Below are 25,769 nucleotides of genomic sequence, written 5' to 3'. Positions count from 1 at the left end.
CAAAGTGTTTGTCTACAAGTAATGGATCAACTTCTTTTAAAGATTAGAGCTATGGGCGCGACACATACAACTTAGGGGTAGCCGAAACTACAGGTCCGTTAAATTAATGTAGTACAAATTTTTCAAAAAATGATTTATTTTTTATCGATGCTACAGGTCAAATAAATATGGGATACCGATCAATGTGACCAACATTAAACTTTCGAAACATTTTTCTATCAATAAAACCTATAAAAACGTATCTGTACAACTAGATGATAAATAAAAAGTACTAAAAGTGCAAAAAAAAAATATTCTTAAAATTAATTATAAATAGCCAAAAATTATTAAAGAACGCTAAAAATCGTAACAATTTAATCGTTATCTTTGTTATCGTTACTTTATGCCGATACAAGACTAGTGAGAAAAAATTTGTGCTACCGGTCATTTTTGTTTTTGGTTCCAGTTATTAGAGCAGCATTGACCTTACCCTTGTGTTATCTCTCTATATAACTAAGTGAGTATAATTTTTTATTAGTTGGCAATTATAAAAGAATGTTATGTAGGATTTTTCATTATGTGTCATGCTTACATTAATTTTCTAATTTTAAACATTTTTTTAAAAATTATTTTTTATCTTAATCATCATTAATTAATAATAAAAAAATAAAAAAGTAAAAAAAAAAACCATGATAACAAGTAAGTCAGCTCTAAATCAGGAATGTATTACACTTCCTTATCCTTACTTTCTAATAATAATATTTTGAATTTGATTTAAATTAATCCTATAAATTAATCATTTCATTACGGTTTATTGTATTCATTTATATGCTAGTTTTATCCGAATAGTTTTATAAATCATCATTATATATTATAACAATCCTAATTTAAACTAAATACAGTAGTAGCTTGGTTACAATTTAAACAGCTTAGTTGGCTTTTCATGGGCTTCTTTGGGCTTTGTATCCAGCAACATATTATCTACTATTAATTAATTATTCTAATCTATCAAAACAAACTACGTGGCTTCCCCAGAAAAAATTGTTTCTAACTTAATGTGATTTGATATATATCAACAGATTACACGTATCTCTCTCTTTCTCTCCCTCCCATAAAACTGTTTCTATTTCACCATATCTCTCTTTTTCTTATAAATATTTTTCTTATCAATCTAAAATTCACAAAAACTCACTCTGTGTACAGCTTTTTTTTCTTCTTATACATTCTGTTTGTCTGCTTCATCTAATCATCTTTTGTAAAACTTTACTTTCAGGTATAGTTCACGTAGCTCTCCAACTTTCTAAAACCTATTTTATCAGGTAATAACGTGTTTAATATTTTTTTTTATGCATTATGTTATTGATAATCTCATGATCATTTTAAGATACTGAATCGCTCCTGTAGATAGTTCATGAAAATATTAGTGCTACTGAATAGTTATTAAGATTTCTTCAATACATAATTAGACAATAATCTGTTTGATGAACATATCTTATTTTGATGTAACATAATAATTTCAATAATCTAGATATCTCTTTTTTTATGCATTAACAATCTGACTATGGAGTTTGTATACATATTTGGTGCTTACCACACATTTACATCGTTGTATTCACCCTTCTATTCTTTAATGTTTATAATATGTATGGCAATTGGATTTACTATTCCTTACTATTATTGCATTAATTAATTACTGTATAACATTATGGTTGTCTTTCATTATGTTATAATGCTTGCTATTCAACTAAATTTTAAGTGCTTTTTTCAATTGTATTGCAACTTCATAGATGGCGTGCACGCGAGTTCGTGATATTGTTGTAGGACAATTATATGTTGCTCTTTCACGTGCAACATCACCTTCCGCATTAAAAGTTCTTATCGAGCCTACCGACGGCAACTCTGCAGACACAACCAAAAACGTCGTCTTCTCCAAGTTCATAGCCGAAGTCAACAATAATACCAGGTACGTCGTATACATTACAGTTCCTACATTACCTTTGTTCTTAATGAACCTAATTTATTAAATTAACTGCCAATATTTCAGAACCAACGGTGGATGATTTCAACATAGTTTGGTCACTTCTCCATTAAACATCAAGGTAATCGTTTATCTTAATATATTTTGCACATACAATAAAGTAGAAATCAACCGTATTTCTGATTTCGATGTTATTATGCAGAATAAACCACAACTCAAGAAAAGCAGCAACTTCTAAAGTTCAATGAACTACATCATCTTTTAGTGTCTTTTGTAATATAGTTAACCTTTGAAAAAGCAAAACCACTTTATGTGTATAAAGCCACTTTCTGTATATAAAGCCAAGTAATAAGAATTATGTATATATGGTTCTACAACAATCTCAAACTTCTCTGTACAACACTAGAATCCTGCTTTACAAATAATCAATCCTACATTAGCACCTCCACCCCGCAGCAACGCACGGGGAACCACCCCTAGTTTTATAATCAAATTCATTCAATATGTTCACCTTACTTTAATTATCATTTTACATATGTGTCAGAAAGCAATATATATTTTTCTCATTTAATTTGTCTATGTTCCAACTCATTCTATATTAATCCTGCCACTAATAAATTAACAATAAATAAATAGTCAAACAATATAGTTGTGATGGAATTTTTTGCTTAGTTATTATTTTCTTTCTCTGTTTTTATTTTCTTTATGTATTTTATTTTATTTTATAATTGTTATTATTACTATTATTATTATTTAACTATTTCTATTTTAGTTATTATTACTATTATTATTATTATTATTATTATTATTATTATTATTATTATTATTATTATTATTACTATTACTCTCACATATAAATTTATTATGACTTAATATTATGTTTTATTAATCATGCTATAAGATATTTGACATATATCATATATTTATAAAAATCATGATTTTATTATTTGCATCAGTCGGAATCTGATAGTTTTTCTAATATCGTAAACCATGAATAATATTGTAACTGTCAATACATTTTTTATTTACGTTTTTGGTCCGTCCTGGACAACATCCGGGTTTAATCCAGTTTTTATATAATTTATAAGTATTTAGAATGGAGCAATTATCTGTTTTTCTTGTTTGTTCTTTCAACAATATTTTATTTTCATCTGAAAATATGTACAATACCTTTTTGCACATCATTAACGAGGTAGTTTTCTTACTAACAACTCTACTACTTGACATCTATCCGATATAACGCTGTATAAAACCTTTAAAAAAACAAACTGTGTAAAAGTTATTAAATATTTGGAAAACTCAAAACCTACCAGTGTGTCAAAGCCTGTCCTCAAGATCACCCGCTGACCGATTACATAAACGGTCTTGTAATGCTTTTGACCAGCCTGACCAAGAATTGCTCAATAAACCAAGCATGCTGATATAAAACCAAAAACAAACAAAAAAAACCACTGCCATTTACAGTTTCATACATTCCTATTTTATGACCAAATATACCATAGGTTAAAAATTGTCCAAAAAAAAAGAACTAAAACTAAAAGGTAGCAAAAAGATCATTCTACCATGTTCGCCGCAAAAAAACCACCCTCACAAATTCAAAAAGAAACTAGAAACCCTTGATGCTATTACTATAGAATTAGTTGAAGTAGGATGGGGGTGTTAGAACCTTTGACTTGCATTTTGGAGTTGTATTCCTTGTCTTCATTTTTGCATTTCATTAGCACAGCCTCCTGTATGCGATAACCTCTGTACAGTTTGACAATGGATCTAATATGCTGTATGTCTTGTACCAAGTGCTTCATGACTTGTACCTTCAACGCCGATTCAAAATCTGCATTACCACAGATAATAAACATCAAAAGTGGCAGTGGCAATGGCAATTTCAGTTTATTTACATCTGAATAGGTTAATTTGGGTTGTCACTTAAACAGGTCAAAATGGCAGGTTGGAAGTTGCCAAAGTTTCTTTATGCCTACAACCTCCTAAATCATTTTATAAAAACATTTTGAATTGTAAACATAATGTTATTCAGCATTTAAAAACACGGACAAAAGCCTGTCGACGCCACCCAGCCTCTTTTGATCCAAACAACAATTGACCCATTACAACCCAAACCCATATTCATATGTTACCCATCATCCATCTCACCAGCTCTGGCAGTCAGCATCAGCCAACATGTAAAGACGGGATTAACTAGTCCGAAAGCAACTCTTCAAGTTCAGGTAATTCAGATGTCGAGGGATCATCATCCACACTTGTATCATTGACCAGATGTTGAAATTGAGGACCAATAAGATCATCATCTTCATCCTGATCAGAAAATTCTGGTTCGTTTTCAATGTCCTGATCAGCAACTACTTCATCCGTTTCGATATTATTTTTCCCAAATTTTCGAGGGAGTGCATCAAGTTTGGATTTGGCTTCTGTGTCTTCACATATACAAGTAGCCGGATTTTCATGAAATTCGCCTCGGCCTGGCCTTACCTCCTTTGGTTCCCCCATGAAACCTCTTTGATGAGTTCTTACTCTTGAAGAGAATTCTTCCCATGTTGTGTTATCGCGGTTTAGGAATAAACGATACAGTTTTTTAGCATTTGGTCGTATTGTTGGTTTGTGTCCAAAATATCTCCTGTGATAAAGATAAGAAACAATAGGCAGTACAATCAGCAACACGCTTTAAAGTTCATTCCCTACTAAGAAGACTCTAAAAGATAAAATCAGTAGAAGTGCCTTCAAAACAACCCCCTAAATTATTTTATCCCATAAAGTATGACCTTATTTTACTAAAAGTTTTTTAATCTTGCATTCTACACCAAACTATTTATGAAATTAAAAAATAATGAAAAGAAGTGGTGGTTGGGTCAACCATCAACCCAACCATGACCGTCCTAAAAAAACTTGTTTGACCAAAACCTTATTTGACCTGCAGTTTTGTAGATATTCGGTCTTGACCAAAAGTCAACATCAATATGTACCCTAAATCGGGAGTGATAAAATGATTAGAAAATAAGAGCTTACCTCCGTCCAGCCAATATTTTAGCCATATTGCCATTGTTATTCGTTACAAACACGTCACTCTCATCGCACACTATGAAATCAAGTGCAGCCATACGAGAAGAGAAGTCAGAAAATGGTTCCAACTCTTCTTTGGTGGCTATGGTGTCTTTTGAATGAATGTTTGGGAAGAGTGCTCTTAAGGGCGCTAATGTCTCATCCCCACCATATACTTCACCAGAAGCCACGTAAAGATGAACATCTTTGTTATATCCAAGTGCTCTCAGCATCAAACCCACTTCTTCAGGTGTAAGTGGGCACCTTCCTTGTCTCCTTTCTTTGTCAGGATTGTTGCTCTGGAGTGACCATCAGCAATCATCAGGCTTACTTAAAAGTAAACTTAACAGACTTAACCCACTCATATAAAACGAGTCAACTCAGGGTCTAATTTATTGATAAGAGGTTAAGCGGCAAAGAAGGCCGTTTAAAACACATTTAAAAACCCACAGGCCACAATAGTAAACCGCTTCTTATGAATCACGTTTTATAATGATAAACTAACTATAGATAAATGAAAACAATCAATGGATATATAATGTTGACAGGTCAACAACTCGATACAACCCAATCCGAAGTGTTCTGACCCAAACTCCAAAACTGCTATCTGAAACCAGTTTGACAAGTTACTCAGCCGGGCTACCTGCCACCTCTTGCGATAATTATGCCATTGAAACAGATTATCAATTGTTCATTCAGAGCCCATGCTTCAAAAGATGAGTATATTATTCTTTGTAGCTTTAATACTTAAATCAATCTAAACCTTGCATCGAAGTCATGAAAACCAAGACAGCAACAAGTATATGCAAATAAAAACGCTATTTTCATTGACATGACTAACATCTTGATGGTGTTATTCAGAAGAGGCAACTTTAACCTGTAAAAATGGGTCAAGTTGGGTACATTTTTTTGAATTTTAAAAGAGGGCAAGTGTGTAGGACGTCCTAAATTAATTACTTTATTCTGAAAGATTGGTAAATATTCGATAATAGTTTTGTAGTCATCTATAAAATATTACAGTAATTATTAGCAATAGTCAAAGAAAGAAGGAAAGCGTTTGCAGGTCAGCCGCACTCGTTTTGACATGCAAGATAGTTGTATATAACCCCCTCCTTTTTCCCACACATTGTTCATGGGATTAGTTTGGACATAGATGAAATCAACTATGATGGATAAAAAGTGCTTACATGTAGAGTTTTCCACCTCTTCCGAATCTTACCCAGTTCTTTTCTTTCCTTCTCTCCGCCACCATAATAACATCCTGAAAATGCAAGCATATCAGGTTCGAACCTGTATTATAAAATCGTAATTAGCACAAGAAATGTAGGTTTTCTAACAGCTCACAGTAAGAACGGAAGAACCTGACTAAGGATCAGAATACTAAGTCTTGAACAGAATAAAACTAGAATTTTATGCATATTTCAAACACCATAAGAAACTAGTGACATAAACAGGGGCTTGTGCTTATATTTATATACTAAGTAAGCTAAAAACAACACATGTCAATAAAAGGGCCAAGATAAGAAGAGTAATGGTTACATCTACAGGTGGAAAAGTAGGTAGGTTTGTCGGATCAGAGTGCTGATATGCAAACACTTCTTATACATTTTTAAAAGTTCATAGATAATAAATGACATCATGTGCAGATATTGTTAACAAATAAAAAGTATTCTACCTATTTTTATTAAGAGTTTTGCAGAGCATAACCCGTAGGGCTTTAGTTAAATTGTTATGACAAACATGAAAGTGTTTTACATTAGATATAACCACCTCCCAAATATATCGATAACAATAAGAATACAATAATTTTATGCATGCCCTAACAACTTTAAAGACTTCCAATTATATGTAATGATATAACTTATGAGGTTTTAATTATAGACTTCCAAAGTTCCAATTACTATTTACATATTTGACCGGTTCAACCCATCTCCGTTTTAGTTAAATCTATTAACTTTACAGTACATAATTGACCAATTAGATGCAAGGATTTGAAATGACCACCTCTAGCTACTTTTCCACTTGTGATAAGAAAAGGTAAATGAGAGATGGAAATAACAATGACAGCATAGTGTTTGCTCAAATAAAAAGACACATAAGAAACCTCAAATGCATACCTCAGGTGTAGAGCAACATAGTGCTTGCCCATCTTCCTCATTCGGTCGACCAAACTTTGACCCATTTTATTTATAGGATCTGTAAATTTCAAGGCATGGTAGTTTACCCTACATCTAAGCTTCTGCAAATCAGTCTCCAACTTGTTCGAAAGTCTGTAATCAAACTTGCTCAGCTGAACAGCCTGTCCAAGAAAAATAATTATAAATTTTTAGCAACTACATTCAAAAACAAAAACTTTAGATACTGAAAATTATGCCAAAACAGAAGCACAATTGAGAATACAGTTAAAAAACCAATAAGTATTCCACACAGAATGATCTTCAGTAAAGGTCTATTTTTGAGTGAGAAGATACACAGAAACAAGTTGTTCACAGTGACGCATGCTTAGAAGACGATGAGAAACCACCGAAATGTAAAGTTTTAATCCTATATGTGAAACTTAAAGAATTACGAGCTTTGAGAATATAAATAGCTATAAGAACCCAAAATGTCAAGTGACATTATACCAAAACTACGTAAGAAGCAGAAATGTGGATTTATGTTGCATGATTGACATCCAGCCTCATGCTGATCTCTCTAGTCTTTCCTACTTTGGCTGATAATTAAACTAATGAACATGATTCTGAACCATAGACATAAGAGACATTCCTTAAGGATTAATGCAAATAAGCTGAAATTTAAATTTGATTCATAATATATGTACTGCCATAACAGCTTGATGTAGTGCTTCTTAGGGCTTAACTATCATAATCAGAGAAAACTCATTAAATAGTACCCAAATCTGTTGTGCTGATGTGACATCTTCGAACTGATTTTAATAAACATTCACCAAGCATCCTCGCCAATTCTGTTTATTTCAATTAGATATAAAATAAAGCACATCTGGTCTGTTAAGACGGCATGTTGCTGATATAATCATTTTTAGTCAGACACCAAGCCTCAACACATTCATGAGTTCAGTAACAATTTTCTTGATTCTAATTAAATTGTCATTCAAGTTGACTCTAAAATGCTATAAATGCCCATCCTACCAACCATGAGTGATTCCTCCTATACACCAACCCTACTCGTACACTCACTGGTTTCGGCTAACACAGTTTTTGGCCTGGTAATGATCATTGCCACGCTCTACTGTTTGGCCAATAGCGATTGACCCTCTTCATACTGCTGATTTATAACCAGGAAAGACCACTCTCAGCATAGCACATTGGCACTTATTAATATAATATGTTCCCGCTCTTTCATATTAGTACAAAGAGTAAAACTCGGTTAAGGTTTGTTATTGAGGTATGCATAAACTTAAATCTGTTTGATAAAGAGTATATTTTCTACAAAACGAGTGGTTAAAGGTCGCATAAAAACACATTTATGTTACAAATGGTTCACATCAAAAGGGCTATCATTATGAAATAAATAAAGTTATTAGCCATCAGAGATAGACCTGAAATTTAAAGGAGATACAACCCCAAAAGGAGACATTCACGGTCACTTGAACTAATGCAAGGCATTGTATACGTATAAATTTATAACAAATACAGTGAAAAACTGCAGTTAATATAACTTGATGTTTATAACTTACGTGTTTCTTCAACAGGACAGGCAATACACGAATCTGATAGCATCTCTCATTACACTTTCTGGGAACACGCATATTATACGGAACCCATATCTTGCCTCCTTTCTTTGGAAGCTCTTTTATAACTTTTACATCTTTTGATAAATGTGATATAAACCAGTCAACATCAAATATCTCTGAGAAAGTACTGTACAAAAAAACATACTATCAGCTAAAACTTTCTGGCAAAAAAGTTTTATATACTCACTCACTCATGTAAATTGTATGTGCAACCCTTTCTCTGTGACTAACCTAGAATCTTTCCAGAAAGACTTCTGATCCAGCTTCGGAACAACAAGAGTAGCATTCAGTATACGTGCAGCAACAACAGCATCTGTAATCTGAGAAAACACATACCAAATTAACATTGAATAGCTAGTAAATCAAATGATAATCAAAAATCCATTTTGGTTCACACGATAATCAAAAATCTTGGCCTACCCCTGTTCGTTGTTGGTTTAGACCTCCACTTGTGGCTATCATCAAATACCGATTCGGATAAGTGACTGTTTCTACTTCTGCGAACCCGTCAAAATTCCAAATTAATCCCTCAAATATACCGAAAGAAAACACAATGAAAACGTGTCTGTCTTTACTTACTCGGAAACTTATTGCTAGCATTACTACATCCGAAATAGAATTTCGACATTCTTGAACTCCATAAACTTTTATCACTCACACTTTTACTACTGATCTACAATAAAAGATTATCACAAATATACAAACTCAGATCCAATCACATATTCAACAAATACTTTAAACAACTTATTTACCAAAAATATATATACATATATAATATATAATATAATAAAAAAAAACCTAACCGGAACTTTGAATAGTGAAGTAACTCCAATTGAATGATCATCACGAACGCCATTCTTATCAAACTAAAAAATCATCATTATAAAAAAAAATAATTAATAAAATATATAAATAAAAAAACACATTATTTCAACCTAATATAAATAAATACAGATAGTTACACTAACATATATATAAATATAAGTAAATGTATATGTATATATTTATGTGTATCAGTATATGTATCTGTGTGTATGTATATATGTAAGTGTGTATAAGTATATGTATTTATAAAGAAAAAAAAATTAAACAATTACCGACGTGCGCCGTACAAGGTGGTGGAGATGCTCCGGCGAAGGTGCGAGCAGCGAGATGAAAGCATATATGATGAGAATGACACCGGAGATAGCGGAGATAATCGGAATAATGTAACGGAAACGTTTGTAAGTGTGGTGGTGGTGGTGGCGCCGGCGGTGGATCGCCATTGATGACGGTGGTTGTTTCTCTCTCTAAAAGTACAGAAGAAAACGGGAGGGTTTTAGAGAGAGAAAAAGGAGGGAACACGATCTATCTACTACTGTCAGGATTCTATGATTATTATTATTTTTGGAGAGTTTCCAATATATTCGTTTTTGGGGGTTTAAAGACGAATGCAATGAAACAAACCTATTTTTAGAAGGGTCTATTTTTGTTACTGTTTGTTCTTTTAGATTTTTTATCTTTTTCACTGTTGTCGACATGGACTTTGTGAGTTTTGGGACCATGCTCTTTTGTTTTGATTGTAGTACTTTAACGGCAACGGGTGGCGGCGATGGTGATGACAGTATAAGTATTATATAAAAGTGATTGATGTTTAAGGAATGATATAATTTTTAAGAATATTGAGAATGTATGTTGTATATAATTTTATTAAAGGTATTATAAATGTGCTAAAAAAAATTTGGGAACAAAAATAGTGAAATTTTGGGGATTAGGATTTCCTTAAAGTTGATTCAACTTTATAATTTGATGTTTGAATCTTGACTTTTTATTTTAATATTAGTGTCAAATTTGATCCAACTTTACCTATAAAGTTAAATCAACTTTAGATGATCTCTATCCATATTTTGTGGTTATCAACTACTTAGTTGAAAATGAAAAAATTAGAGGAAAACAAATATTTTATAATGTAATAGAGATAGAGATTAATACCAAATCGAGACTTTTATTCACTTTTCAACTGAGATGACTTCATATAAGAGATGCATTAATTGAGTTGATTATATTAGCAATTAAATTGATTTTATTTTTAATTTGAATACAAATTTGTTATTGTGTTAAATATTCTTAAAAAATTATTTTCCATCGATATTTTTATCATTATACTGTGAGCATACACTATAAGTAGGGTTGGTGCACATCAAGAAGATGATGCAGCACCAATTCGTGTTCCACATCCTCCATTTTGTGGCTCATGTTCGTTGTGAGGTTTCTGACTTCTTATATTGATAGTGTCTATTATGTTTTTCTTTTCTTTTTTTGATCATACTAGGAAGGGATGTACAACTCATCCCACTCACCCCAAAACCACTAATGTTATTAGGTTAATTGGTTAAATCGTAACCCAAGACCTAAAATGAACCAACCTAAAAATTAAAATGAATTAATTCCTAATCAAGTTATCTACTCAACAACACTTTCCTGATAAAATATAAAGCGTGGGTTCATGAAGTGTTTAGCTTTTGATGGAAGTTTTTTAAAAGGATACAACAATAAATATATTGGTAACGATTATCCCCAAATTTGAACTTGTACATTATAATTTTAAATTTACTTGATATTAACTTATAATTCACCTACACTTGGCTAGCATTCCCTTTTTCACCACTGAAAAGACTCGACCCAGAAATAAGAGATTTTTTTTTACTTGCCCAGGTGTGCCACAAACTTTTATGCAAGTGCCACATTTTTTAGTAAAATCAAAACAGAAGCATATATGTGTCACATGCAATGACTTTCAGCTTTCAACGTGTCACATCCATAGTGTATGTGCCATACCAATGACCTAAATCCGGACAGAACCTAAAATGTGTCACATACCTTTTTTCTGTACGTGCCATATATTTGGCTGGACAATAAAATGACCAGTTTTGACACTTGACTCAGCTTGCAATATTTCTCCAATCATTTTCACACCTTAAACCAATTTGACAAACTTCAAAATAAGTTAACAACTAAATCATCCATATTCCTAAAAATCATCTATATTCCTCAAAGCATTAAATCTTGTTTCCATTTCCGGGACAACCTATAAAAAGTGTAACAACTAAAGAGTATGCAAAGCTTAGTGAATACCTTTGCATACGCTTATACACACGAAGGAGAGCAAAAACACATAGGACTATGATATGTAGTCAATGGCATCGTCATATCATCACTTGCATACTCACCTTTGCGAAAGATACATGGATCCATATACGCTAAACAATATACTCAAGAGGTTCTTAGGCCTCAAAGGTTCTTAGGCCTTATCTCAATATCTCATGCCTCATCTCAATTCAACTATGGGGTTCTTAGGCCCCGACCTCAAATTAGGCCCTAACGTCAAATTTATTACTATACACGGAATCCACCATCATATGGTAATCGATCCGATGTACATATAGTCATATGCAAGAGTACTCACTTCATTCACGACAACCAAATCCGTGATGACCGCAAGAACACAAATTACAAGCTTCCAATCTAGCAAATCAAATTCAAAACACATATAAGGTCATCCATCACATTCAAGGCTATTTAACCATGGCCAAATACAAATAATTCACTAGCAATATTAACCCATTTAAACTCATATTATTTTTGAGTTGGCTCATTTTCAAATCTCATTTTACCAAATTCCATTTTTTCATAATCATTATTCTCAAACTATCTATCATTTTACTAAAAAGCTCACTTTATCCACCATAATGTGGCCATGCCATCTCATTACTCTAAATTACCAAATCTTCATTTTTACCATAATGGTCACCAACAATTCTAGTCAAAACATTGATGCAACACTATAATCATATATCAATAATTTAAGTAATTTTAGGGAAACAATAACAAATCATCATTTTCTTTCCTTGACTAAATGATCATCAATAATATTTTCATCACAATCCATCCCAATAACAAAGCTATCAAAATTGAAATGGTTAAAAACAATAATAGCATTGCATGATCTTCAATTGACCAAAATATTAGGGCTTAACTAACAAAATACCCATCCAAATCAAAATCCCCAATTTGGGTTTCTAAGAACCCTAATTAAAACAATTAAAATAACTAAAAGTACCTTTAACTTAATATGGAAATCAACTAGATGATGACATGCAATCCCAAACTCAATTCTTTCTTTCCTTTATTCCTTGTGTGTGTCGACACTTCACACCCTCACAACACTTAAATCCTCAAATTCAATTGCGAATAACTTGAATGATTATTATTATTACTCGTATTATTATCAATAGAAACATTATTTGATTTAGATGAGAACTAGAATTTCACTTTTCAAGAAAGGGATCGAGAAGAAGGAAAGAGTTCTTGGTAAGTTGGAGTGAAAATATGACTCACAAAAAGGAGGGAGTTGGCTGACATCCTCTTACTTGATGCCGCACCCTTTTTAATTTAAAATTGGTATAATACCCACTATCCACTAAACTTCAAATTAAATTAACCCCGTATTTAAAAACAAATCATTAGGAAATTATTTTAATATTTAAACTACAAAAAGGGATTAATTTACTTATCTAAAAAAATCTTAAGGTGTTAACGAGTATATAGCAAGAACGAACTTGTGCAAAGAACTCTAGACTTCAACACAAGCACCGAAATCTACCCGAACGCTAAACTTCAACACATACGCAAAGAACTCACATTACTACCGACTATCAACTCTAGCAACTATAGTTTTTTTAGGTTGTACTACTTATTGTACAATTGAATAACACAATGGTCATTAAATCATCTATATACATAGTCTGCAAAAAGAAATACTACCACATAATAAACAACTATAGGTATTTTTAGTTTATCGGGAAAAAATATTTAGTTCATACACTGAAAATACAAAGTTAAAATTCTCAATCATTTCAAAACTACAGCTCTGGTGGTGTAGGCTACGGATGAAAATTGCGGCGACTATTGGTGGTGGCGAGTGATATAAGTTGATGTAAATGTAACGAATGTAAAGTTGATGGTAGAAACATTTTACAAGATAAAATGATACCCGCGCAATTTAACAATGATGTGGTGGTGATGGCGGCGGGTGGTGATGGTGACGGCAACAAGTGGTGACAGTAATTAATATAACTATAATTGATCCAACAATGTAGTGGAGATGTCAGATGTATAAAAAAAAAATAAAAGACTGATAGTGTAAATTAATTTGTTAAAAATAAAATAATCATTTCGTAACAAGGATGTGTAATCATATAGTAATATGAGGTTGGGTATTGTAAAAGAAGTATTAAAGTAAAACAAATAAGACAAAATCTTGATCCTTAAATCATGGTTAAATTGATGCACTAAGATTCACGAAACAATTGATGCATGGTGATTTTCATGATGCACGGTGATCTCCACTCAAGAAAAACCGGTTGTTTAATTTGTTTTAATTTAATATTTGTTTTATTTTACCTAAAACCTAGTAATATAGATTATCACACAATGTACTTTTAAAGGACACTCTATGTCTCTATAATTTAGTAAAACATGTTATCAAAGTTAGGTTTTAGGTAAAATAAAACACGTATTAAAATAAAATAACATGTTTATATTCATTAAAAATCATCGTGTATCAGTAAAATTATCGTGTATCATTTTAACTTTAATCCAAAAGTCAAAATCTTATACTTAGTGCTTGTTATAGAAATACAACCCATGAAAGTTATGACAAAGAAGATTACTTCCTTTTCAAAAAGGACAAATGAGATAAAAAGGTATTTAACTTTATACCAATTTTTAATCAAGGTATTCTTGTTTACATTTTACAATTTAAGGCAACTACTTATTTTTCTTTTGTTGAAAAGGGACTTCTTTACCTGTTAAACCGGTAACAGGTCTACAATATGTAAGTTGTCAATTTTTTTCCGCTTAGTGTTATATAAGAATTGTTTACAAGATTGTAAATCAATAAAAGCAACAACAGCAAATTTAATCTACTCTTGAAAAATTATCGAAACAATAACAATAACAAAGGTCAAAGAGCAAATGTAATTAATAATAGTAGCAAGAAAGTAAAACCCATATAAAAAATTTGTTCAAAACCAACATCATAAAATTGAACATCTCGGTTGGATGCCACTTCAGGTCACCACAGCCACCACTTTCGTTCACCATGTCCGCCGCCGCCGCCTTACCTGTTGTGTTCCTCCACACGCCCTCTTTATCATTATCCTCATCTTCGCAGATTTAAAATCAAGAAATATATTAGGGTTCAATCTGATCTTGTTGGTGTGTTGTGATTGTTTATCATACCATGAGATAAAAAGTTGGTAATGTACTAATGTATTGTCAGCGGGAAGGATTATTTGATTGTAATACGAGCTGGAATTAGAATTGAGTTTAAATGGGTTCAAAGATTCTGTTAAAGACCAGAAATTTATGGTTTGTAATAGATTTGGGGGTTTCTTGAACTATAAATCACCAAATGGGTTGAGATTGATTAACACAAATTTTTAGTGAGATATAGAGTTAACCTGCTAACTAAGTTTATATGACAGGAAGAACTTGTAAAAATCTTTTTTTAAGAAAAGAAACTGAAGTCAAGTCCTTAAAGTAGAAAACAAAAAGAAGAATACCTTGATTGAAGAATACCCTTTTATGTAATTTGCCCTTTCAAAAACCATAACTTGGTGTATTTGACACGTTTTTTTGAATGGATAAAAAAGAAAAAAGAAAATAAACAAACTTCACCTCCACACCTAATCCAAAAACCCCCATTCTTTCTCTCATTTTGGGGGTTATCAATATCAATTCTGAACTCCATTCTCTTCAAATTCAACTCAAAATCATCATTAACAACCAACTAATTTCTGAAGAAAAAAAAAATGCCTTATTTATTAACACTAAAAGCCCCATTTTCACATTCATCGTCATCATGTCAAAGTAATCATCATCATCATTCTCAGCTGCTGCTGCCGGCGGCGGCGAGGTCATGTTCTTCGTCATCTTCTTCGTCGTCGACGTCGCTTTACGTTGCGAAAAACCGAACGTTTAACACTAACAATAGAGGGAGATTAAGACTGAGACTGCGAGCAGAATCTCAACAAAATGAATTTTCTCAAACTAATGGTTCTCAACAACAACAACAACCTAACGGTTCTGCGGTAATTAATTAAACTGTAATTAGTTTCTTTCTTTTTTTGGAAATTTACTGTTTAGTACTTTAGTTATTTGTCATTAGTTACTGATTTATTTGCTTTTCGAGTTCAAGTTCGTTATTCGATTAGCTGCCTGGTAACAATAAGTGTGGAGAATATAAAAAGATATATATTGTGAAAAGACAAGTAGGTTCGTTATCGGTGTAGGGAAGTCTGTTTGAACTTTAAGTTATTCTAGTTTGTGTAGAAATATAAGATTTCTATTAGTATAGAAAGCTTAGTATAGAGTGAGCCGAGTACAGGTATATGATTCATGTTATAGTGGCGACGCAATGAAGGTTACTAATTTATTTTAGTTAAGGAAGGAAAAGTTATAGGAAAGGATGTGCATTTGAACATACAAAGTTTTTCAGATTGTGCAGACATAAAATTACTTATAGGAAGTACCCAACTCTTCTTTCAGTAATGATAGCAAAAGTTTATTACAGAATGAGATCAAGTTGGCACGTAGGACTTGGAAAGTATGTAGATTTTTAGAGAAAAAGGTATAGTGGAAAGGCTGTTAGTTCACCACCAGATTTTGGGTAATGAAAGTAAGTCCATTTGTTTGTTCAAAATATCCTCAACTTGTTCAGACTTAAGTTATTTATAGAAACTATCCAGTTTTTGTCCAGAAATGATTCCAAAATTCGTTATAGATATAAGATTAAAGGCGTGCATAAGATTCGGAAATTACGTAAGTTATAAGAACAGGAAATTGTGAAAAGGGTATGACGATTACTACCAGATTTTGAAAGATACTTTGAATTGAAACAAGGGCCATTTGAACTTATTAGTCACATGGATTCATTTAATAATTGTTAGTTTGTGGTAGAATGAGCATGTGAAGATATTTACTAAGCTAGTCAAAACTTAAATGTGATAAATGCTTGACACATCAGGTGGACACTGTCATTTCTCTTTATGCTTTCAAGCAACTAATTTGGGGGTGGGATTTATGGAGGTTGTGAGAAGTTCGCATTATTGATAAGACTTGCAAGTAGGTAACTTAACATATTTTTAGTATGAATTGGCCATATTGGGCCGATCATCTTGCTTTGTTTCTCAGAAAGAGCCTCTTTAATCATTTAGATAATTGCCGATACCATACAGTCTTGTAATGTATGAGGAACTGTTTTTAGGAATACACTATGATGACATGCTTTTAGGTACACACCCACAATTTTTACTTAGCTATGGGACAACAGATAATGTAGAGACTAAAACAGGGTGGCATGATTAATCTTGTTACTTGTTTTATACTTCTTTGATTGAGTAGTATTATAATAATATCTTTCATCTCGAACACTCGGCTCCCTTAACAACCTGCAACTTTTTAATTGATTGATGTGGATACTGAGTCTTCTAACTAAACTACTACCAGTTGAACGCGTATAAATTATGTTGAGTAGTTTTTTGACTTAAAGACCAATATCTCAGACAGTTAAATAGTTGTAAATCTTGGGTAACTGGTAACTAGTAACTGGAACTGGTACCATGTACGTACATTCAATCCATTGGAGAAAATGAAAAATAATCATGGTGTCTTTCTAAACTTCTCCGCTTCAAGTCAGCCAAAGAGAATAAAATGTCTCTGGAAGCTAGAAACGTTGACCAAGAGTCAAGATATATAATGCCCAAAGATATCATTTCGTGAAGGGTCTATCTCCATTTTGATTTCCTGTGGTTTGAGTCGAACATTCTGATTCATCACTTAGCTGGACCATGATTGCTTCTAGTTTAATTTTTAGGAAAATTTATTTACTTGATAAGTTGTTTTAGATGCCTGATACTGATGGAAAATATGGATTTTCTTGACAATTTATGAAAAGACAAGCCGGAGGGATATTCTACTTGAGTATGTGAAAAATGTGAAGCCAGAATTTATGGAGTTGTTTGTTAAAAGAGCTCCTCAGCAGGTAATATATTTTCCCTATTTTGCTTCCATCTGTGTTTTGTAAATGAACAATCTCTTAGTTTTATTACTGTTAGGTTGTAGATGCCATGCGCCAAACGGTAACAAACATGATTGGAACGCTACCCCCTCAGTTTTTTGCCGTAACAGTTACTACTGTAAGTATACAACGTATACCTTTAAGTGAAGGTGAAAACCTTTTGTTACATAGATTGCTTGATAAAAAGCAAAGAATCTGGTTTAACAATTCAAGTACCAAAATCTTACACTCGATGTTCTATGTTTAAATCTTGTGGCATGCAATCAGGTTGCTGAGAATCTTGCACAGCTCATGTACAGTGTTTTGATGACTGGGTATATGTTCAGAAATGCACAGTATCGGCTGGAATTGCAACAAAGCTTGGAGCAAGTTGCCCTACCTGATACGTCACAGGAGACAAAGGCACTTCTTCAACTTTTGGCTTTTTTTTTTGTATTGTCATGCAATTGCGGGGAAATATTCTTGGTGCGGGGTGGGTATTGGATTAAACAGGTTTATGCAAAATGGGCAACGTTTAGTTCTGGTTGAAACAGATCAGCTTGGATTGACCCAAAACACTTTTCCCCCAAATTTTTTGATCTGTATAAGTAATGGTATGTCAAATATGATCACAAAGTTATATTATTTCACCAGTAATATGATTTCTGGTATAAAATGATTTAGGATGTTTTGTGTTTAAGAAAAAACACTTCAGGCGATTCCAAACCCATTTGACTTGTTTTTTTGTATGAGTAACTATTTTTGGTTATACTTTCTCGAAATAGAACAATATAGCCTAAATTTCTGAAACAACAAACATTAGCTATTGGGCCAGCATGGCCAACTTTGGTTTATTATGCCATAAGTCCATAAAAGGGAAATGCAATATTGCACATCTGACTTCACCTTTTCCAATGATATTTCCTCCAAAAATGTGGACCCATTACTCTGTTTGTGCTAAAAGATGGTTCACTTTCTCTTTACTGGTATCAACTGAAATGGATAACGACTTTGTAAAAGTTGAAAGGTTTTTATCTGTATTAAAACTGATTTCTATGTATATCCAATTTATGGGTACATATATCCACAAAGCATGCTTTAGGAGTATTGTATTTGTGCATAGAAATCTTGCACTTTGGGGAAATATGTCATTATGTCCCATAAGTTGGGGATATATGTAAATCTTCCAATCGTTTACTATAATATTACCCACGCAATGCACAGTGGTTGATGATTTCTGAATTTTTTTTGAATTCTGATGTAAATCAAATTTAAAATTAAAATTCATAAACTTTGGTTAGTATGCAGTTAGGGGTGATGGTGGCTGGCTGCCGGCTTCGCCAACTACCTGCTTTGCATTATCTAAAACACGAATATATAAGTTGTGTTTTTTATTTGTTGGTGGAATATTTTAAGATGACAATATCTTACTAAAATTATTTCCATATGTTAGGGAGGGCATAGCAGTAAAGCACTTAACATATTCAAAAGTTAAGACTCATACGCTTTAAAATGTTGTAGAGATTTTTTTCTAATTATTTTGAAAAGGTGAAGACTTGCACTACTAACTACCTATCATTTACACTAGTTGTCTCAAATGAGGCTTGAACTACAACCTTTTGGTTGATGGGTCACACTTGCTAGGCCAAATTGGTTTTGGTAGTATCAATATTAAGCTACACCCTTACAATTTACAGGATACACCAGATTTTGCGCCAGGTACACAGAAAAAGGTTACAGGGGAAGTTATCAGATGGAATAATGTTTCCGGTCCTGAGAAAATAGATGCAATCAAGTACATTGAGTTGCTTGAAGCAGAAGTTGAGGAACTTAATCGTCAAGTAGAAAGAATATCTGCCAATGGATCAAATGAATTGTTGGACTATCTCAAGTCTCTTGAGCCCCAAAATCTGAAGGTTAGTAGATCATAATGTCCTAGTTTCACATCCACCAAGTAGAATGGCTTCAGAATAACTTATGATTGAGAAACTTGTGTCAGTACTTTGACTTGTTATCTATATTCTCTTTTCCAAATTCAACTATTGTAATTTTCATCTTGCAACTATTATATCATCAAGATAATTTAAGGTGGCATGTTGCGATACTTGGATAATAGGTTCCAAATGTGTTTTCCTTTGTATTGGGTCGTATACAATTGAACCAAAACACCTTTTTGTTTTAAATCCATATTTACCGGACAAATATTTAGTGTCAAATGCAGTAACAAGATCTATACTCTTACAATAATAATCAAGTTTCTTAAAACTTTTGGGAGGTTTTTATGCGTTAAAGCCACAATTTGGGCATGTAGACTTGCTACTCGATGTATCTATACTGAATACTTTTTATCTGTCTACTTAAATGCAGGATTTGACGAGTAGTGCTGGAGAGGATGTGGTGGTTGCAATGAATACATTCATCAAACGTCTTTTGGCTGTTTCGGATCCCACACAAATGAAGGTTAGTTTGCCGATATTTTCCTAGTCACCTCTTGAAGCTTTCAGGTATGCCCCGTGAAGTGACTGTAAAAAGAAAAATCGGGAGTTTGTAACTTTGATTTGGTGGATGTCTTAAACGAAGATAATCTGAATTTTGTTTATTCACTACTCATTTCAACACTCTCAGTTTGTCGAGCAGAGTTGGCAATTTCAACCATTACCTACAAATGGGTCAATTGCTTGATTTAGGTCAAATGGGTGCCACTTGATCCATTAGACATAAAACATTGTCTAACAGATCACATGTGTACCATTTGATCCGTTAGACATAAAACATAAAAGCTTATGATTTGTGTATTTTTCACATGAAGAAATCTACCGATTCCAAAGAAATGGATATAAAAGTGTTTATATAAGTTACACATCATGCTCTTTCTTATTATCATGTTCCTGTAACTGTGCAGACTAGTGTGACGGAAACAAGTGCCCCAGAACTAGCCAAGCTACTTTATTGGCTAATGGTGGTAGGATACAGTATACGTAACATTGAAGTTCGTTTTGATATGGAACGAGTTTTGGGCAGTCCACCAAAGCGTCAAGAGCTACCTCCAGCTGAAAACATCTGATAAAAATATATAGACCGTATCAATCATGATGACAACACCATACTCGTTCCTTGTTTGTCCAAACCTTTGATGTTAAATATATGACATTTAAGTTACTGGAAATTTTAATCCAGATTTCAGTATTTTAGAAAATGCTGAAAAACGGAAGGAATTAGTTTGGTTATTGGTGTTCAAAAATTGTCATTTTAGGATCTTCATAATTTTTCTAGCAACCATCTGAGTTTTTGTATTCTGAATGATGATTCATTTCTTCCCCTCGGTAGCAATATTTTCAAGGTTGCTCATTTGACCCCCTTTTTTTTTTCTAGTTACTACTGATTTAGATATCGATGGCATATTTTAGTCAGTCTGGTAATAGGTGGATGTGTATTATATATTAAGGTGAAATGGGTAAATAAAAAAGATTATCTTATAAGAAAACATGTCAAATGAGCTGAAAGTCTTGCGGATAAAATCGTTAAATATTTTTGCCAGAGGTTTTCCTTGGAGAAGTCTCTTACCTTCGGGGACAATTACCTGCTGTCCTCTGTACTCTGTCTATGGTGGGATTGGTATTGTTATCGTATGGTCTTTGAAACATTGATCTATAGAAAGGTAAAAGTTAAGATAGAAAAATACTATGGGTAACTAAGTCTCAACACATTGGGTATGTTTAGCAAAAATAGCTTTAGCTATCATTAATGACGTACTCATAGGCTTTATGTCTAGGAACTAAGGGCGCGTTTGGTTGCAGAAAACACCCCCTGTTTTTCAAGAAAACATGAAAAACAGAAAACACATTCTAATCATAATATTCAAAGAATGTGTTCCAAGAAAACAAAAACAATGTTTTCTATAGATAACTTGAAAACATCTTTTTTCTTGTTATTCATTTTTCATTTTCCATTTCATTTCTCTCCCTCTCCTCGCATCTCTAACATGTTTTATAGTTTCTAATTATAATGCATTTTCAAAATTTTTATTTGTTTTCTAGGAAATAAAAACTTTTTTCATTTTTTAGAAAATTAGAAATGAAAAACTAAAAAACATTTTCTAACAATCAAACGAGCCCTAAGCACTTGGTTTTCAGTTTTCACAGTGAGTGAACCTTTTCTTTTAAGGTATTATAAGTGAACTCGTTCATGACTGTTGAATATTATGAATAAGATCACAAGAGATATTCGGTCAAGAGATAGTGTTGAACTATAGAGAATGACCTGTGAGATTTATAGGACTTTAAGACAACAGGTTTCATCTAAACTTTTATAGATTTATCTTTTTATAAATCTTGATATATATGTCACCAAACTACCACGACACCATGCCAGTATGCCACCACTTCTTACATCTATCACTTTCATTATCAAAAACCATAAACGCTTCTCTTCATCTTTTTAAACAGCTCGACACCACCACCAAAACTGCCGCCACTTGCCATTAGTACTGTCGTGCCACCCCACAGTCGCTACACAACTTCCGCCCCTTAATGGATTAAGGATTTTATTTATTATTATTATATGCTCTTATATATGTAAGTGTTAGAAAAAAAAAGATATAAAACATGACAGAGAAAAAAAGCAACAAACAAAATTGAATATGTTTGGTTTGGATTTGTGAGACTTGCTTTTGTTTTTTCTATATATAAGAGCTAAGAGATATTTATTTAATTACAAGGATTTAGATTGAAGATGGAAAAAAACTTGTAATGGTGGTGATAAGTTTAGGTTTTTGGATCGTTGAATTAATATCATTGATGATCATTTAGTTATGAATAAAAAGAATAAAATACCCTTTCACGTGGGAGGCATGTGAGTCGGTTAACGGAGATGGGTTGACGGTCAACAAGTCAAAGAATGAAACGTGAAGCTTATCCTCCTATAAATGACGATCCATAACGTTATTGAAGCACAGAGATCATAGGTGACTATTTGAGCAAAGCACATGGACGATTTATGTCATTTACTTTTTATTATTTCTGTTTTTGTAATTCTAGCTAGTCGCTAGTTTTTTATAAAGGAAAAAAGTGATTAAAAAGTTTAAATTATCCTCAAAAATACATATCTTTGAGGATAGACATCGAAAAAATTCACATCTTCAAATACGGCCAGAAACTCGCCGTGATGTCCAAACCGGATACCGTCGTTATCTGGAATCCTTTCATTAGGAAAACTGTTGATATTAATTTACCTTTGATAGTAATTTACAAGACGGAAATACTGGGACCCAAGTTGAGGTATTTTCGGTAAGTTCGGGAGGGACTTGGAGAAGTCTGTTAAGTAGCAATGTTCCTCATAGATCGATTCGATTTGGGGGTTGGCCAGGGGACGCGGTTGTAGACAGGTTTAATTATTGGGTCGCTGATGATAGGATTGACGTAATTAAACCTGAGATCCATGAGATCCATGTCTGACATTTGTTTCAAGATATGTTAGGATGGGCTTTCCTTCCCCATTGAGGCATTGACTTGGTGAACTAGTACTTTCGCTTTTTTCTCTTATATTTTGTTAAATCTTTCTAAGCCTATTATTTGATTGCAGTAGGGCATACTCTTTAATTTGGCTAATTTTATTTTATTTTATAGTTATCTGTGATGGTTTGGGTGCTTGAGAACCAACTGCTAAACTTGTTGCTACACTAGGAATACTCTGCACCCTCTTGTTTTTTGTTTTTTGTCTATAAAGATCCATCTGTGCTCATATAAATTTCCGTAAGAATAGACATATTTAAGAAGGTAACAAGTTGATGAGGGCCTTCTATCAAAGGCAAATCCTACTGGAACTACAAGCTGATTGGTAGGCATGAAAAACATGGGTTATGAGTTTTTTCTCATATATAATCTGTCACTAACGTTATAACTAATAACTTGAGGGTATTTATGGAGGTCGTCATATTTGTGGCCAAACTAGCATGTGTGATATGAATAAACCCGAAATCCCCTTTCACAGCAACACCCAAAACCTCATTGGTTCCACCTCCCCTACTAATCCTGATTGCCCTCTTAGATGGAATACACTTTGCTCCTCTTAAACTTAATCTTAACACTTCGCGACTTGGCTCCATAGATTACCAACTCAAGAGGTTGGCCCTCTTAACTACCTTAACGCGTTCTTTTTGATCAAGAGGTTGTGGCACAAGTCTACTGGAGGGAGGAAATAAGAAAGTTGGTATGGGTTGAGTACTTCGTTAGATCTTTGTTTCATACTTACAGCGTTACAGGTACATCTTTTAAACCAAGCTTCATATATACTATGTACAGTACTTTTCTCAGTCACTTATCCCGTTCAATTAGCGTATTACAGTAGGTTCAACTTGTGTGCGTATGGTTTTGGCCATCATCTTGTGGTTATTATTATTTAGTAAAAGATTATAGGTGCTATTAGTGGCTACCGAGCTGAATCATTTGTGCAGCGTGGCTGACAATTTTATATTATTCTTATTGTTGTTCTGTGATGGTTTGGGTGCTTGAGAACCAACTGCTAAACTTGTTGCTACACTAAGAATACTCTGCACCCTCTAGATTTTTGTTTTTTTTGTCTCTAAAGACCCATCTGTGCTCATATAAATTGCCGTAAGAATATACATAACTAAGAAATTTTTTGTTTTTGTCTAGATTTTTATTTTTTGTCTCTAAAGATCCATCTGATTTTCGCTTTTCTCTTATATTTTGTTAAATATTTTTAAGCCTATTATTTGATTGCAGTAGGGCATACTCGATGTAATTTATTTGGTATATTTCCCCAAATCCTTTGAAACGGGTCACTTTAATTTGGCTAATTTCATGTTAGTAGTTGGATTTTTATGACTACCTTGTGTATTTAGGAGGTCAATACTTAATAGGGCCAAGCTATGTAACCTTATCTTTGAACTGCAGAATGTATGTTAAACAAAGAGATCCAGCAATTTGCTTGGATACAAGACAGTTACAACTAAGACGACTGCAATATGTTCAGATTAAGTTTAAGAGCGGCAAATCTATTCCATTTAAGAGGGCTGCAATATGTAAACTGGTCATACTTGTCGAAGTGATAAACATAAACTCATTGAATGCTTTCACTTCTTTAGGCTGAGTGGCTGACTAGAATTGGTATACTAAGAGTGAATTTGTTTAGTTTTACTGTAATATGAATGTTTTATTTTTATAAAAGTGTGCTTCAGTTCATTCTGCCTCCATTGCCATTTGATGGTATTAAGGGAATAAAGGCTTTTAAGTTTTAAGGTGTTTATAAACGGAATATAATCAAATGTGTCTTACCCTTTTCGAGTTGTTGTTTAGTGCATAGTTTATTGGAATAATCGAAAGAAAATTTTTCAACCCGACTCGTTTGACATGGATGCATATTCATTTATAAAAAAGTTGCATGTTTTAATCCCTTTCTGAATCTAACCTAATCACCCTCTATGGAACCATTATATACAAATATGTAGTGTTCATCTTAACTAGCTGAACGCGCCCATTTTGATCAAGAGGTTGTGGCACAAGTTTACAGGTGGGAGGACATAAGAAAGATGATATGGGTTGACTACAGCGTTAGATCTTTGTTCGTGCTTACAGGTACATCTTTTAAACCATGTTCTGTGTGTTACTATATACTTCAACTTTAGGTGTGTTTATCAGTCACTTATCCTGTTCAACTAGCGTGTGCATATGGTTTTGGCTATCAGCTTGCTATCATTATTTAGTAAACGATTATAGTTGCTATTAGTGGCTACCGAGCTGAGTCAATTGTGCAGAGTGGCGCCGTGGCTGACAATTTTAAATTATTCTTATTGCTGTTCTGTGATGGTTTGGGTGCTTGAGAACCAATTGCTAAACTTGTTAGTTGCTACACTAACAATACTCTGCACCCTCTAGATTTTCGATTTT

General features: G+C 33.1%; 2 protein-coding genes and 1 long non-coding RNA gene across 3 annotated transcripts; 2 read left to right on the top strand and 1 right to left on the bottom strand.

Annotated features, from left to right (window-relative positions):
* Positions 1–3,360: 3,360 nt before the first annotated feature.
* On the bottom strand, positions 3,361–10,138 carry LOC122603403 (O-fucosyltransferase 16-like). Its single transcript, XM_043776095.1, has 11 exons — positions 9,860–10,138; positions 9,566–9,628; positions 9,342–9,435; positions 9,183–9,259; positions 8,994–9,082; positions 8,706–8,889; positions 7,126–7,307; positions 6,196–6,298; positions 4,976–5,307; positions 4,106–4,586; positions 3,361–3,788 (listed from the first exon to the last, which is right to left on the bottom strand). Exons 1-10 carry the CDS (start codon positions 10,025–10,027, stop codon positions 4,151–4,153), a joined length of 1,728 nt encoding a protein of 575 aa, XP_043632030.1. The 5' UTR covers positions 10,028–10,138; the 3' UTR covers positions 3,361–3,788; positions 4,106–4,150.
* Positions 10,139–15,616: 5,478 nt separating this feature from the next.
* Positions 15,617–21,210, top strand: LOC122603048. Its single transcript, XM_043775662.1, has 7 exons — positions 15,617–15,895; positions 17,761–17,847; positions 17,921–18,001; positions 18,151–18,285; positions 19,560–19,778; positions 20,230–20,322; positions 20,765–21,210. The coding sequence occupies exons 1-7, from the start codon at positions 15,617–15,619 to the stop codon at positions 20,924–20,926; spliced, it is 1,056 nt and encodes a 351-aa protein (XP_043631597.1). The 3' UTR covers positions 20,927–21,210.
* Positions 21,211–22,911: 1,701 nt separating this feature from the next.
* On the top strand, positions 22,912–25,064 carry LOC122602634. Its single transcript, XR_006324345.1, has 2 exons — positions 22,912–24,121; positions 24,777–25,064. It is a non-coding gene; the product is annotated as an uncharacterized LOC122602634 (long non-coding RNA).
* The last annotated feature ends 705 nt before the right edge of the window (positions 25,065–25,769 follow it).

Source organism: Erigeron canadensis, chromosome 6, assembly GCF_010389155.1.
Source record: "Erigeron canadensis isolate Cc75 chromosome 6, C_canadensis_v1, whole genome shotgun sequence".
NCBI classification, from domain to species: Eukaryota; Viridiplantae; Streptophyta; class Magnoliopsida; order Asterales; family Asteraceae; genus Erigeron; species Erigeron canadensis.
The sequence above is the reverse complement of the archived record's forward strand: the minus strand, read 5'-3'. Positions and strand labels throughout refer to the sequence as shown.

Bases quoted from the DNA above. Each gene is read 5' to 3' on its own strand.
- LOC122603403 (XM_043776095.1), bottom strand. From the start codon at position 10,027: ATGGCGATCCACCGCCGGCGCCACCACCACCACCACACTTACAAACGT. The intron at 9,436-9,565 runs GTTAGGTTTTTT...CTTTTATTGTAG, and splicing joins CTTCACTATTCAAAGTTCCG to ATCAGTAGTAAAAGTGTGAG. The intron at 9,260-9,341 runs GTAAGTAAAGAC...ACGGGTTCGCAG, and splicing joins TGCTAGCAATAAGTTTCCGA to AAGTAGAAACAGTCACTTAT.
- LOC122603048 (XM_043775662.1), top strand. From the start codon at position 15,617: ATGCCTTATTTATTAACACTAAAAGCCCCATTTTCACATTCATCGTCA. The intron at 18,002-18,150 runs GTAAGTATACAA...GCATGCAATCAG, and splicing joins TTGCCGTAACAGTTACTACT to GTTGCTGAGAATCTTGCACA. The intron at 18,286-19,559 runs GCACTTCTTCAA...TACAATTTACAG, and splicing joins ATACGTCACAGGAGACAAAG to GATACACCAGATTTTGCGCC.